This window comes from Phascolarctos cinereus, unplaced genomic scaffold, assembly GCF_003287225.1.
Source record: "Phascolarctos cinereus isolate Bilbo 61053 unplaced genomic scaffold, phaCin_HiC Scaffold_5;HRSCAF=322, whole genome shotgun sequence".
NCBI classification, from domain to species: Eukaryota; Metazoa; Chordata; class Mammalia; order Diprotodontia; family Phascolarctidae; genus Phascolarctos; species Phascolarctos cinereus.
In genome coordinates, this window is record NW_027555958.1 from 244,438,541 (window position 1) to 244,454,462 (window position 15,922).

Here is a 15,922-nt window from a genome sequence, read left to right on the forward strand (position 1 = left end):
ATCCAGGGGGTGGCAACACAGGATGTAACGAGGGCCAGGCTCCAGCAGAACTTACACCTGATTCTCAACTTTGGGAATGATTTAGCCAAGTAAAGACCAAAGGTTCATTCCTCAGGAAGACCAGCTTGACATAGGTGAAAAAGTAAAACTTTACCATTGCTTTAGTCAGATCAGCGACTGCAATTGCTGCATGTTTCATAATTATATGTGGGCCCTATGGAAAACCAAATAGACCAGAGTGGGAGGTGGACATATGTAAAGACCTCTTGTCCTGGGCAACTTAGCCACTGTTAATACCCAGTATTAACTAGTATTGTTTTTATAAAGTTTACATATACACATATATATATAATGTTACATATATAGGTAGGTAGGTATGTATGTATGTCAACCTGGGAGTCAGGAGCTGGATTTGAACACCAGCTTTGCTGTTTATTCCTAGTGTTACTTAGGGAAGCCATAACTTCTCTGGGCTTTAGTTTCTTCTCTATAAAAATTAGTTGTCTTAAGTTAGATGATCTCTAATGTCCCTTCCCATTCTAAATCTGAATAGGAATTGGAAATGACCGAGAGATCTTTGGCAAAGCAGCTGTGTTGGATTTAAGTAGACCTCTTTAACAGTCCCTTAAATGAAAGTGTTGGGCCAGTTAGAAAAATGTCTGAACTTGCCTTTCCCCCTAAGAACCTATTTTAATCCAACTAACCTTTGACAAGTATAAGAATCCTAATTTTAAAGTCAAGATTTGATTTCTGTTAATTTATTTAAAGCAATTAACAAATTAGTTCTCAAGAATTCTGTAAAACATCACACCAAGAGGGTAGGGGGCGGGGAAAGCCACTCAATACAAACCAGCCCTTCCCAGCAAACCTCAGAGATCTGTCATTTCTACTGTAGACCAGGAGAAAATCTCTTCCAAAGGAGGACTAGATGATAAGAGCAATAATTTGTCATCCGTAGGTCACCCACTCACATTGTGAATATTTGGTGGGGTGGAGCGGGGGACTCCCTGCCTGTGACTGCCCCAGGATTTAAAGGCAGCATCCTGGAGAAAAATTAAGAGGTCTACAGTAGATTTGAGGCATGGTGGGTGAGACAACTATGTGGGTGGGTCTGAGTCAGAATGGCATCCTTGGAATAAGTTAAATAATGAAGCCCTAAAATTACTAGTAACAATATTCATGCTACCTCCCCCTAAGGCATGTAGCTACCAAAATGTAGTGCCTGGAGATAAAGAGAATGACCCACTCCTAATCACCCACGTTGAGGAATAAAAATGAATTTTTAAAAGTTATTGTATTATAAGGGATAAAGCTCCCAAGTGCTTTATCTTCCTCTAAGGCAGTAAGGTAAACTGACTCCAGGTGGATTTCCACAGCTTCACTTCCAGGACTGTCAGCTGGAAGTTTCCCTCCCCCTGTTGCTGGTCAAAACTTCTGCCGTCTGGGATTCCTGACAACCTGGGAGCCACTGCTGAGTTTGAATCTTGGCCTAAGTGGTTGATTCAGCTGGGGCCATCCCACTAGTAGGAAGCAGAGAGAGGGCCAGGGTGTTTCTTTGCAGTAAGGATCCTCTCATAACAAACACTCCCCCTCTTCAGTCCCTCTTCTGGAGAAGGGCAGTCTCAGCGACTCATGCAGTTCTGGACATCCACAAAGCCCATACGCTGTCTGCGTTTCCTTTGCTCTGTCATCTGGAAGGAGATAAGCCAGTTTCCATCAGGATGCTCCCCTGTGCCCTCTGTGAGCCTCTGCTGAACGAACTAGCTCTTTGATGTCTGTCCCTTTGTTACTGCTGGACAAGTAGTGCCTCCTGCCTCTGCCCCTGCCCCTTGGACTTTCAGAAAGGTTTGGGGCTTACTAAACCCCACCTCCCCCAGGGAGGGTTGCTGTCTTTCCTTTAAGCCAGTCTGTCACAAACCACAACTTTTATGCAGCTAGGTACATCAGCTTGTGCCCAGTACCTAAAGGCACCCAGGCATATCAAAAGCTGCCATCAGCTAAGTGCCCCTGCTGCAGATAAGGCAGCATTTGAGGTCTTTGATTGATATACTCCCAGAGAAAGGGACAGAGTGGCCCTACTTTGGAGAGAGCAGCTCTCGATTTTTAGAGTCCTCTTTTAAAATGTAAATCACCCTTGCCAGGTTAATCCCTACCTGCCAACCCCCCCCCCCACTCTCTCTCTCTCTCTCTCTCTCTCTCTCTCTCTCTCTCTCTCTCTCTCTCTCTCTCTCTCTCTCTCTCTCTCTCTCTCTCTCTCTCTCTCTCTCTCTCTCTCTCTCTCTCTCCCTCCCCCCCCAGGTGTCACATGGACTACAGGATAGACACTAACAGGAAGAAGGCCTAGATCACAATATTGTTCCTGACTGACTGACAGTTCTACCAAGCACCAGACCTGGCCAAATAAATACTACCAGCTTTTGAAGGAAAGTCTGTATTCACCATATCACAGCCAATAAACATTAACAATAACATTAAATGCCTATTAAACCTTATGCACTGCATTAAGTACTAGAGATAGAAAGGCAGAAGATTACAATCCCTACTTTCAAGGAACTCAGTCTAATGGAGGAAACAGCATGTTTACATATTTACAAACAAGCTCTCTATACAGGATAATTTGGAAATAATCAACAGAGGAAAGGCTCTAGAATTAAGGGAGATCAGTGAATAGGAAGATGAACAAGAAATGTGACACGCATGGACTGGGGCTGAGGTGGCACAGATTTGAGCACTGGTGAAATTACCTATGGCCTAGGGACTTGACTGACAGAGTCTTCAGAGCTCTGGTCTAAAGCTTCCCAATGTTAAAAGATGGTGAAAAGGGGAGATGGGAACCAGAGAGATTTCTTACCTGCTCCTTGAGCTCATTGAGCTGTGAGGTGAGATGAGACACCAGTTTCATGGTGGAGTTGAGTTTGTCCTGAAGGCTCCGTATCTCGTTCTGTTCTCCTTCACCTTCATTGCTGACCAGTGACATGGCTCTCATTCGAGGGAACCAGTCCAGATTCTTGTTCTGAAATTAAGAACATGCAATATAGGGTCTTGCTGACCCTGGGGAGAGGGAAAACTAAGTTGGAAGGGATCCTGAAAAAGAAATTTTCTACGATAGCCCTGCAAAGTCACTGGCCAGGGTGAACAGGCCAAGTAATTGTTGCTATCAACCCAGGTCCTTTCTGGCATGGCTGGTTTTGTCATCACGGGCCAAAGCTCTGTGGCTATGGCAAAGCTTTACTTTTAAAATTGCTTCTGGAGACCTTTGTTGACAGCACCCCTCTACCCTCACTTATATCACGCAGCCCGCTGCCCAGCAAAAGCTGAAAAGAAAGGCTTCTTCAACAAAAATGTTGGGTATCTTTCCCCCAGCGCAATCGTGACTCAGAAGACTGCCGTCCTTAGAGAAGGAGCGGGCGGGCAGGGGACATCATCTTTCAGACAAATGTAAAATTCCAGCCTGCGCAGAACCACCTTTTCTGTAACCTTGCCGACTGCCTGTTTAATACCTTTCCTAAGGACGAAAAATTCAACATTCTGGTTCTGTTGTCCATTTGTAGGCTCAGGGGCCATCTGGGCTTTTATAGGATCTGAAATCCAACAGGTCAGCTCAGTCCCAGGACCCCATACAGTCTCTCTCCAGTCGGGGAGTTTAACTTAGGGCAATTTTCAAAACCTGATTCTACAGTCCAAGCCAGCTCCAGCAGCTGGAGCCAGGAGCCAACAGTTGGTAGCATTTTCAGCTATAAGAAGGATTTCTCCAGATGCTACTCCAGCTCCCCTGCTAGCCCTTTATTCGGAATCTGCAGATGTCAGAACCCATAGCCTCTCCCTTATCCCCCTTTACTAACATTCTTCAAGGGGATGGGGGGGGGGTGACTGACTTCCTTTCCAATCCACTAGTTCAGACAGATGTGAAATTTCCCTCTAGTAAATGAATAAAGCCAGACCTCCATACCAACCAGGGTGTCTGTGGCAAAAACACTTGGGATTCCAAAGTTATCTGAATGGGCTGGGCCCCTCCTTGTCCTGGCCCAGAAATAGAGACAAGGCTCACAAACAGATGCACACACAGCAGAAAAGACCAGGCAGATGGAGAGTACCAGCCACCGAAGGCCTTGCTTCAAGCCGACTCCTCACTCCCCACCTCACCCGTGCCCTCCTCCACACCTTAATCATCTGAGCTACGTAGCTCTCTGGGCCAGTATAGTCTGTTTTGTTCTTCACTCGAACCAGCACAATGAAATATAAGTAGTTCCACATGTTGTGTTCATACTTGATATGTTCTTCAAAGGACACAGTCTTGTTATCAAACTTGTCCCTCTCCAGACCTGAAATTGGAAAGGGGTGAGATAAGGGAGGGAGGAAGGAAAAAGGATACTATTATTCTCTTTACTCCACTCCCTGCCCAGCACGCACACATGCGCGCGCACACACACATACACACATATGGTGGACCAGCCATCTAAATGATCTAATGCAATAAAATATATATTAAATATATATTTGATGGGCCTCCATGAGATAATCAGATCGTGTCTATTGAAAGCCTGAGCTGCTTTGCTCAAAACTAAAGCAATCTAGCCCTGTCATAGGATACAGTCCCTCCTCTTGAAATAAGGACCTAAGAGCCTGGATAGTGAACCCTGTAAGTAGAATCTAAAGGGTGCATAAAACAGAAATGAGGCCAGTCTTTGTAGCCAGAAGGTCACTTAGGAAAGAGCACTGACTTTGGAATGAGAGGACCTGAGTTCAAATCCTGAATTACCTGTGTGACCTTGGGCAAGTCACTTGACTTTTTAGTCCTCAGTTTCTCCGTGTGTAAAACGAGAGCGTTGGACTAGATGGTCTTTTCTAGCTTGAAATCTCTGGTTCTGAGCTACTTAGGCTTTTGCATGTTCACACTACCTTCCCCCTTCCCCCCACCCTCCCCAAAAAAAGGGCAGCTGTTAAGTGTATTCCTTTAATTCTTAGGTGGGCAAGCCAAAACACCAAGGCTTAGACAAGATTCCTGGCCCACCCTTCCCCAAGAACTAGGAAAAGAACTAGTTAATAATCCAAGCCAGAGTGATACGGCTCCTTCCATTCCAGCTGGCCTAGAGGCACTCCAGAAAAGAAAACACCTTCTTACCACAGATGAAACACGTGGTCTTAAGGATTTCCTCCTTCTTCTGCTTCTCACTCCTCAGGTCAGCAAAGGTATCAATGATCACCCCAAAGATGAGGTTCAGCACAATGATGATGACGATGAAAAAGAACAAGAGGTCATAGACCACTCGTGCAGGAAACAGGGACTCCTGTTGGCAGGAAGATGATGGTGGGGTGGGAGAAGAGAGACAAAGGTCAGAAGCCCCCACCCCCAGGACCCCCAAATACCAGAAGCTAAGTTGTTGGGTTCTAAACTGATACAAACGGGACAAGGTGTCAGACTGGAGATCTAGAGAGCTCTGAATTCAAAATGGTGGCAAATGTCCAGGGGGCATAAGATTTGGGGGATTTGAAGATTGTGGGAGGGGGGGATAAGTTTCTGGGCAGTAGCAGAACGTAAACAACAGTTCAAGCCAAGGAGCTGGGACTTGTTCTAGTCCTGGCTATGCCTCTAACTTTCACTGCCACCCCAGGCTCTCCCTCAGTTCCCTCCTCATTTCTAAAAAGTGAAGAATCACTCCCTCCCAAGCAGTTTGTCAGTCAGTGGACAAGCATTTCTTAAACTCCTACTATGTGCTAAGGGCTTGGTAGGGATATACAGAAAGGCAAAAACACTCCCTGCCCTCAAGGAGCTAACATCCAAGTAAAGAAGACAATATACAAACAGCTATGTGCGTATAACATATATGTACTGTAAAGGGAAGTAATTTCAGATAAAAGGTACTAGCAGCAAAAGAGACCAGAAAAGGACTCCTCCTCCAGAAAAGGAGGGAGGATTTGAACTAAGTCTTGAAGGTTAGACAAAAAGTGGAGGCGAGGAGAGAGAGCATTTCAGGCAATAGCCAATGAGGGGACTGTGGGGAAGAGGGGTGCTGGTAATAGCTCACATGTATACTTATAGTTGTACTTAAAGTTTACAAAGTGTATGTACTTATAGTTATGTAGTATATATTATATACTTATGTAGTATATGTACTTATATATAAATATAAGTGCATATAAGTACATATACTCTATAAGTACACTTATATATAGTACGTGTACTTACAGCTTACAAAGTATATGTACTTATAGTTATGGAGTATATATGCTTATATAGTATATGCACTTATAGTTTACAAAGTATATGTACTTATAGTTATGGAGTATATATGCTTATATAGTATATACTTATATATAAATATAAGTACATACTATATAAGTATAATTATATAGCATATGTACTTACAGTTTACAAAGTATATGTACTTATAGTTATGGAGTATATATACTTATATAGTATATGTACTTATATATAAATATAAGTACATATAAGTCCATACTGTATAAGTATACTTATATAGTATATGTACTTATAGTTTACAAAGTGCTAACAAAAATGATATACATCATCTCTTTGGATCCTCACCAAAAAAAATCCCTATGAATTATAATTATTCCCATTTTACAGATGAGGAAACTGGGGCCGGTGAAGTTAAGTGATTTGCCCAGGGTCACACAGCTATTAGTTGTACAAAGCTAGATTCAAACTTAGTTTTGCTCTACAGAGTTATGGGCCTGGAATCAGGAGATGGGAGTGTCTAGTGCAAGGAATAGCACAAACAGTGTTGATGCAACATATGTGGAAGGAAGTAAAGATTAAGGAGCCTGGAAAGGTAAGATGGGGTGAAGTTGTGCAGGGCTTTAAAAACCAAGCAGGATTTTGTATTTGAAGTAATAGGGAGCCACTGGAATACATTCAGGGGATGTGGGGAGTGGAGTGGTAACATGGTCAGACTAGCACTTTGGGAAGATCTCTCTGGCAGCTGAGTGGAGGGTGAATTGGGAGAAACCTGGAGGTAGGAAGACCAGTCAGAAGGTTATTGCAATACTCCAAGCAAGAGGTAATGAGGGCTTGCACCAGGGTGTCAGCTAGCAGAATAATAGCCCAGGAGGCCCCAGCGTCCAAAAGCAATTAGAATTCAGGCTTGGTCTCCTAAGACCTGCCACTCTAGCTATCAGAAGCCAGCCAGGTTGCAGTCCATGTTGCTGGGACTCCAAGGACTGTAATAAATTCTGAGGGACATATCCCAGGGGTGGTAATGGCCAACCAATTCTTAATTTCTCTTCATTAACATAAGAGAATAGGCTTGGGATAATTTAAAACAGCAGGTTATCCAAAAAATCATTCTCATTTTGGTTTGGGGTAGTTTTTCCACTTACACACAAAGTTGGTTATTTCTAAAATCCTTGGAATTCACTACACGTCAGACTGTATAATGAAGATTTGACTCAACTTTCCTTTCCTACCCTGCCTGTTCCAATGCTTTATATCTGATAAGGACGGTTTCACTTCTCAGCCAAATCTGCCTAAGCAAAGTTATCTGTCCACCTTCTGCAACAAAGTTCGGCCTATCAAAAGCCTTCTCTTTCAGCCCTTGCAGGACAAAGGTAGATGTAGTTTGTAATGATGCCACTGAGTCCTTCCCTGGAGACATTAGATGAATCCAACACAGAAAGTCAATGACAAGAAAGAAAAGAAAAAAGGCCCCATAAGTACCAAAATATTCATTGCAGCACTTTTTGTGGTAGCAAAGAACTGGAAACAAAGTAAATGCCCAGAGTCCGAGGAATGGCTAAACAAATTGTGGTCCACGAATGGAATGGAGTTATGTACTGGGCTGGAAGAAAGGATGAATATGAGGAGCAGGAAAGGAGCTAGGAAAGGCTTATATGACCTGATGCAAAGTGGAGTAAACAGAGGCAGGAAAACACACACAAAAGGAACACACCAATGTAAATGGAAAGAACAGCAACAAAACAAATGAAACAGCTGTAAAATTGTAACGACCAAGATTGGTTCCCAAGGATAGCGACATGAGAAAACACCTCCCCCTGGTCCTCTGCAGAAATGGTGGATCGTGGGGGTGGAATAATGCATATGACCTCAGAATTTTTTAGTTTTGTGTAAATGTTTTCTTTCTCTCTTTCCTTCTTTCCTTCTTTCTTTCTTTTTATGTTTGATCCTTCCTTCTTTTCTTTTAAAAATTCTTTATTATAAGGGATGGCTTCTCTGGAAGTGAGGAAAGGGATACACTGATGTAACAACAAAAAGTATTGATAATTTTTTTTTAAAGAATCAGAAAGCAAGGTTGACCCATTGGAAGTAAGGTTGGGGAACTAATGAGGAGCCCATGGATGCAGCACCCTCTTTTTAGGGATGGGAATCAGGAGAGGGATTGGGCCAGGAGACAGTGGGAATACCCTGGTGGAGGCTGGAGGTGAGGGGAGGGAGGAAAATGGCTTACATCTTTAGACGGCTTTCGCAGAATGTCACCCACGCCCCCGCCATTTCGAAGTCCGTGGTTCATGACCGTAACTATGCACATTAGCAATGTGTCACAGGCTCGCTCTGTGCTGTCTTCATCGTCATCCTCTGTAAACACAGTTAAATTGTATGTTCAGGGGCAGCTAGATGGCATAGTACACAGAGCTCCAGCCTTGGAGTCAGGAGGACCTGAGTTCAAATCCAACCTCAGACACTTGAAACTTACTAGCTGTGTGACCCTGGGCAAGTCACTTAACCTCAATTGCCTCACCAAAAAAACAAAAACAAAAAAATTGTGTGTCCAGGAGCCCATCAGTCCATAAGAGGAGGTGGGGGACTCAATGATCCCTCAGGGGAGATTCTTGCATTCTATGGTTCTGAGTCTATCGCGGGGTGGAGGTGGAAGCTGGTAATAGCTCACATATATATAACGCTTATGGCTTACAAAATGCTTCATATATAATATCTCTTTGGAGCTTCACCAAAAGGCCTATGAATTATGATTATCCCCATTTTACAGATGAGGAAACTGAGGCTCAGGCAGGTTAAGTGATTTGCCCAGGGTCATACAGCTAGTAGATAGCTGAAGCCAAATTCTAACTCAGTTTAGCTCTATAGAGTGCTGGGCCTACAGTCAGAAAGACTTGAGTTCAAATCCAGATTCAGACACTTGCCTAGTTAAGTGACCCTGAGCTTAACTTAACATCTGCCTTATTTTCTTCATCTATAAAATGAGAATAACAACAGCACCTATTTCCCAGGGTGGCTGTGAGGATTAAATGAGATAATATTCATAAATCACTTAGCACACAGTACCTGGCATACTGCAGGCACTTAATAAATGCTTATTCCCTTTCCTTCCTCCCATCCACTACCCCAGTGTTCCCAAGCACCAATCCCCAACCCCAACCCATCCCCAAACTCTATACCACCCTGTCTCCATTACAGTCACACTTCCTTTACCTTCCTGAATTTCAGGCACTGTGATGCCAGAGGAACAGCCGATCTTGTCTTCACTGCAAGTGTCCATGAACGCTGCAGGGCTGTGGGGCATTCCCAGGGGGCTGGCTGGAGAAGAGAGAGACAATGGTGGCTCATGCCTGCAGCATCCCCTGTATCTGCTAATCCTGGAGACATTCTGAGAGTCACTCTATGGCCCTGCTGCTTGGGGGACTCACTGCTGCGAACAGGACTTCTGAAACCTTGGTGGAAAGTGGGAGGTGGAGGGGTAGGAAAAGCTTCAAAGAGACAGAATGTGAAGACTCCCCCGATGGTCCATGATAGGTATTAATCAGCAGGGACAGGGTACTTCTGACCTCCTCCTGTCCTTTCCCAAACTGAAGGGGAATTGGGGTAAGGGCTGGAGACCTCAGATAGCCTTTCAGATGTCAGAGAACCAGGCACCACAAGAAAGCTGGCTCTGTTTAAGGATCATGGAGATCTTAGAACTCCCATCCCGTTCCAATCTTCAAGGGCATCATTTTTCCCCTGGGACCAATGGGTGGAGAAATAGCCCCAGAGAGCTTCAGTGATTTGACCAAGATTAGACAGCGAAGAGAAGACAGAACCAGGAGCATCAGTCTCTAGAGCAGGGGCCCTTGGCCTTTTTTTCTGTCATGGACCCCTTTGGCAGTCTGGTGTAACCTATGAACTGCTCAGAATAATGCTCACAAAATAAAAACATAAGATTGCAAAAGAAACCAATTATATTGAAAAATGGTTTTCAAAATATTCTTTGAAAAATGTTCACGTACCTCAGATTAAGAACTCTTGCTCTAGTCCTACACTCTTTCCTACACTTGGATTTACAACCATGAACACTATGCCTGAGGTGGGATGACTGGGACTTTGCCCCAAGTCAAGGAATTTAGAGGGTACTGACAACACAGTCCCAAAGGGTCTCTCCCCCTGCTTTCCCTGCCCCTGTGGTAGCAGAGGCATGGCTTCATCATACCAGAACTTCCTCCTCCTTCAGCAACACTGAAGTGAGCTTACACCACCCACGGGGGGAGAAATCGTTAGTTACATCTCTGGCTGCCACCTTGCTCCATGGCCAGACTTTGCAAACCTTAAAGTATTATATAAATGTTAGCTATCAGCAGTCATTACTCCACTAAAGACGGAGTGGCCTATGAGGAAGAGAGGGGACAGCTGGGGACAGTACAGCTGAGGGCAAGGGGATGGGAACAGGAGAGACCTTTGGACTTGTTATCGGGCAGCCGGTCCACCTCAAGGATGAAGTCATCCTTGAGGAAGAGGAAGCCAACAATGGAGAAGAGGTAGACGAGGATGAGGGCGAGCAGGGCCGTGAGCAAGATGGAGCGTCCATTTCGGGTCACACTCTTGATCACGTTGAACAAGGTCTCCTCACGATAGATCAGGTCGAAGAGCTGGAGGAGGCAGAAGCATCAGACTGGGAGAGCTGTCTGAGCCTGGCAAAACACACTCTCCCCACCAAGGACTTACTCTCCAGAATAAGTCTGGAGTCACTTCAATTTGATTAAAGCAGGGCCCACCTGACCTAATGGGCAGCAAAGCCCAACTAAAACCAGCTTCCCGGCCCTAGTCCAAGGGCTCTTTTTTCTACGTTGTTCCTTTTTCAGGAACACTGAGACAGTAGAAGTAGACAGTCACATATGCTGTGCCTCGTTAACTGTGACCTTAAGAAATTCAGTCCTAAGTCCTGAGGATCCCCAGAATAGAAAAGTGGTAGCTAGATAATGGGACCCCTAGAGACTTCTCAATTTGCAGCTCTACTCTTCCTCAAAACTCCCTCTCCAGAACCCATCTTTGCACTGTCCCCTGCTCCCCGCATTGGCCCATCCACCATCACTCCAGAAGTCATACCAGGATGCTGTAGAAAAGCTCATGGGCAAAGATGCCAAGCACGCTGGTGAGGATGTAGCCGACGTGGTAAAGGAACTCCATGTCCATCACCATGGCTTTGTAGCCCCGGATGAAGGTGCCTCGGTTGCCCACAAAGCTCACTACAAACACGATTTTGTTAGTTAGCTGGAAAAAAAGAAAAGAAAGATGAGATGTGATGGACCAGGCACCGGAAGCAGCACAGCAAGAGCGGGGAAGGGACAGGAGAGGATAGTGGATGTTGGGACTATAACCCCAAAGAGGGAAAAGATGCAAAGGCCTCACATACAGCAAAATATTTATAGCAGCACTTTTTGTGGTAGGAAAAAAAATGGAAAACAAAGTAAATACCCAACAACTAAGGATATGCTAAACAACTTCATAATAATAAAGATGTTATTAATAATGATTCATAATTGATAATAAATTAACATGTTATATCTATGTTATGTATAATAAAATATAATAATTAATAAAAACTGTTCATGACAAGCACAGTTTGTGAATATAATGGAATATTCCTGTGCCATAAGAAATGATGGATAGGAAGAATATGGAGAAACATGGGAGGATTTATATCAACTGATACAAAGTTGAAGTAAGCAGAACCAGGAAAACAATACACACAATGACTACAACCATGTAAACAAAAAGAACAACAATTTTTAAAAACTGAACATCGTGTAATTATAATGGCCAAGCTTGGCCCCAGTATAAGAGATGAGAAAAATGTATCTCTCACTCCCTTCTTTGCAGACTATGGGTACAAAACATTACATACACGTCACATTCTGTTACTGTATTAGCTAATGAACTGCTTTCTCTTTTATTCTATTCTGTTATTTTACACAGAGGGACTGATCTTTGGGTAGGGATATATTTGGAAATGAAGATAACATAAAACAAAAGCTATCACTTTTTTTTTTAAAGAGGGCAGTGAGATGGGTGCAAGAGCTACTTCCTATGTGATCCATTCCTGGGATCTTTTATCCATAAAAGCAGAGTTTGATCTCCTTTAGTACCCCATCTCCTTGTCTAGGTTAGAGGACTGGGCCTAAATAACACAGTATTGGCACAGTCACAACTCAGCCATGAAGAATTTGAAGAGTCCAGGTAGGAATTTCTCTTATAAACATTCTCCAAAAGGGTTTCGGCCTTGGACTCCTGAGCAGTAAGCATACCTATGGCCCCAAGTACTGAAGGGTGCATCCCTGCTCCTCGTGAGTGTCAAGCCTGAAAAATCCCTAGTCAACTAGTTTTGTTCTCTATGGAAATAAATCAGAATCTGGACAAGCAAGTATAGGGAACAGAAAAAGGAGAAAGTCAACATTTCCAAAACCTGGTCATGCCTTGTAGTTGCAGCAATGATCCCTATCAGAGGACTTGTCAGTGTAGACAAGGAGGGCCTTGGAGAGAGGGGATGAAAAGGGGCAGGAGGGACACTGTCACAGAATGCTAGGGTTGGTAGGAACTTTAGGGGTCATCAGATCTGGATCTCATCATATTACAGATGAAAAAAATTAAGACTTACGGAAAAGAAAATGATTTGCCCAAGATTATATAGCCAGTAAATGGTAAAACCTCAACTCAAACTCAGGTCTCTTTATTCCACATTCAGTGGTTTTACCGTCCTGCTGTAAGCTAAGCTTTGAAGCCCTCCAGCCTTGATAAAGCAAGAGAAACAGAATGGGACCAAGGGTTCTTCTCCTTGCAAGGGTGATATCAATGGTGCCCTTGTTATCATTATTGGAAAGCCACATCAAAAGACATCAATAAAAATCTTCAAAGAAAAAAAGGAGTAAGCTGGCTGTAGGTCAGATGGCTTGTAAAGCAAAGGGGATAATATGATCAATGCTCATATGATCCCTCATCCCACCCACCTGCTTCCTTCAGAGTTATGACTTGGGAGGCAGCTAGGTGGCGCACTGGGTTCAGTGCTAGAGTCAGAGTTGGGAAAGTTACTGATTGTGTGATCCTGGGCAAGTCACCTGTCAGTCAGTCAGTCAACAAACATGTAGTATGCCCCTACCATGTGCCAAGCACTGTATTAAGTGCTGGGGATTAAAAAGTAAAGGTAAAAGATACTGCACTCTCAAGGAGTTCTCAAGAAACTCACAATCTAATGGCGGAGAAAACATACCAATATCTATGTGCAAACAAGACAGAAAGAGGATAAATTGGAGATAATCTACAAAGGGGAATTGAGGGGAAAGGCTTCCTGTAAAAGGCAGAATTGTAGCTGGGACTTGAAGGAAGCTTAACCTCACTCTGCCTCAGTTTCCTCATCAGTAAAATAGGATCATAATAGCACCTACTTCAAAGGGCTATTGTGGCTTTTTGGTTTTGTGTTTTTGGTGAAGTAATTGGGGTTAAGTGACTTGTCCAGGGTCACACAGCTAGTGAGTGCTATGTGTCTAAGGCTGGATTTGAACTCAGATCCTCCTGACTCCAGGACCGGTGCACTATCCACTGTGCCACCTAGCTGCCCCCTCAAAGGGTTGTTGTGAGGATCTAATTAAATATATGTGTGTGTATAAATAATACATATATGTGTATATACACACAGGTACATACATGCACATATATAAAATGTGTAAGTATACATATATGATCATATGTAATCTATTTTATATAATATATAAAAACATCCTATTTTATGACATATTATATTATGTTTTATACTATGAATATATATTATACAAATATTATAAATATATTGCATATATTATATATACTCTATGTATATATAGTGATTTGCAAACCTTAAAAGACTTTACAGGACATCTTTTTACAGGGTATCTTGGTGCACTTTTTAAGCTTTAAAAGCTTGAATAGTTTCCAGCTGCACTGACCTGAGGAACACCTTGTATAAATATTAGCATTCGTATTAGTGATATTGCTAATATTCTGGCACTATGCTCCCTCTCTCCTTCACCCACCCTGCTCCCCACTGCCCCTAAGATAGCTATGGCCCTGTGTCCTGGGACTCACATTGAGGGCCCCCAAGATGTTGAGGGTAGGCCCAATGCCCAGGTAATAGATGGAGCGCAGGATGAGAGCCACAATGACGGGCCGGATGCTGTAGCGCCTGGTGAACAGGGCCACGATGGAGAAGCAGACCAGAAGCCAGAAGAGCAAGGAGATGAGTGGAGAGCCCAGCACACCTAGAGGGAGGGGAAAGGGAGAAGGTGAACAGGATTCCTCCCCAAGCTTCGCTGCCAGCTCAGGACCGTCTAGCTCATCCTGATCAGAAGGTCGTGAAGGCATCCCCTAGAGTATCTTGAATTAGCCTGGGAGTCACAGAATCACAGTCTCAGAGGGGGAAAGGGCTGTGGGGGCCATCTAATCTGGTCTGTACCTGAACACAAATCCCTTTGACAATATCCCTGACAATGGGGCCTCTAGCCTCTGCCGGAGCCCTCCCAGGAGCCCCCAGTAACAGACCTATGCTCCACTTCTGTCCTCACTCTGACTTTGGGCAAGGCAAGTTACCACTTTCTCCACTCTCCATACTTTCTAGCTTTCTACTTCTCTCCTGTTCACACACTACTATCAAGTCTCTAATGTTAACGTCCCCAGTCAGAATGGGAGCTTCCTGAGGACAGGAGCCTACGTCTCCTGCTCCCTCTGTTTCAATTGCAACTTAGAGTCAGGGAGACCTGGCTTCAAATCTACCTCAAACACTTACAGCGTGACCCTAGCCAAGCCATTTCAACTTTCCATGCCTCAGTTTCCTCATCTGTAAAATGAGAGAGTTGGACTCATGGCCTCCGAGGAGCCTTCCTGCTCTTAATCTATAGTCCTACGATTGCACCCCTAGTACCCAGCAGAACTCTGCTCAGAGGGTACGCTCAATATCAGGGTGACTGACTCCAGAGGGTCCAAGCAGTGCATTACGAGTGATGCTGTCTCCATCACCTTCTCTGGGAGGGCAGGGGGGTAGCAATACCCTGTCCCCCTTTAGAGGCTCAAGAAGCCCCAGTCCTCCAGCCTCCCACCCAATGCTGTCCTCACCTGTGGAGGCACCCTCCACATAGGGGTAGAAGAAGGCTATAATGATGTTGATGAAGACAGCGAGGTTGAAGGATATGGTGCCCCACAGGGTCATTCGGCGAGAAAACCAGTAGATCAGAGGCATGCCTGGCAGTGATAGGTGAGAGGACAAAGGCAGTGTTGAGTATTAGGACCCAAGTGGAGAAGGGAAGCCCCTCCTGCCTTGCTGCGGCAGAGAGGCTTGCTTCGCTCAGCAAAATTATGAGCTAGGCCGTGCAGGGTTACCCAAGATGGACCGGTTATAGCGGACGATTCTGACATCCACTGGTGAAGGAAATGGCAAACCACTCCAGTATCTTTGCCAAGAAACCCCCCTAGACAGAAGAGCCTGGCATGCTGTGGTCCACAGGGTCGGGGAGAGTCAGACATGACTGAACAACAGAGCAGGGAAGCAGAAAAGCTTCAACAAGCAAGCACCTGCTTGCCCTGAAGTCTGGGGAAATAACAGCTCAGGCCCCATTCATGGTGGAAGGGACATCAGTTTTAACCCCTGTGGCCACCTTGTTTTTGCACAAATGGTACGGGTTTATGCTAGGGTGGTTGTACGTGGTCAACAAA

General features: G+C 44.4%; 1 protein-coding gene across 1 annotated transcript in view; it reads right to left on the minus strand.

Annotated features, from left to right (window-relative positions):
- Positions 1–742: 742 nt before the first annotated feature.
- ITPR3 (inositol 1,4,5-trisphosphate receptor type 3) overlaps positions 743–15,922 on the minus strand; it is a 133,080-nt gene continuing 117,900 nt past the window's right edge. Inside the window, exons 49-58 of the mRNA XM_020999390.2 lie at positions 15,326–15,451; positions 14,303–14,475; positions 11,294–11,458; positions 10,644–10,836; positions 9,410–9,514; positions 8,427–8,554; positions 5,123–5,288; positions 4,162–4,322; positions 2,852–3,013; positions 743–1,691 (exon numbers count right to left, since the gene is read on the minus strand). Coding sequence (XP_020855049.1) covers positions 1,623–1,691; positions 2,852–3,013; positions 4,162–4,322; positions 5,123–5,288; positions 8,427–8,554; positions 9,410–9,514; positions 10,644–10,836; positions 11,294–11,458; positions 14,303–14,475; positions 15,326–15,451 — 1,448 coding nt within the window. The 3' untranslated portion in view covers positions 743–1,622. The remainder of the gene's footprint in view (positions 1,692–2,851; positions 3,014–4,161; positions 4,323–5,122; positions 5,289–8,426; positions 8,555–9,409; positions 9,515–10,643; positions 10,837–11,293; positions 11,459–14,302; positions 14,476–15,325; positions 15,452–15,922) is intronic.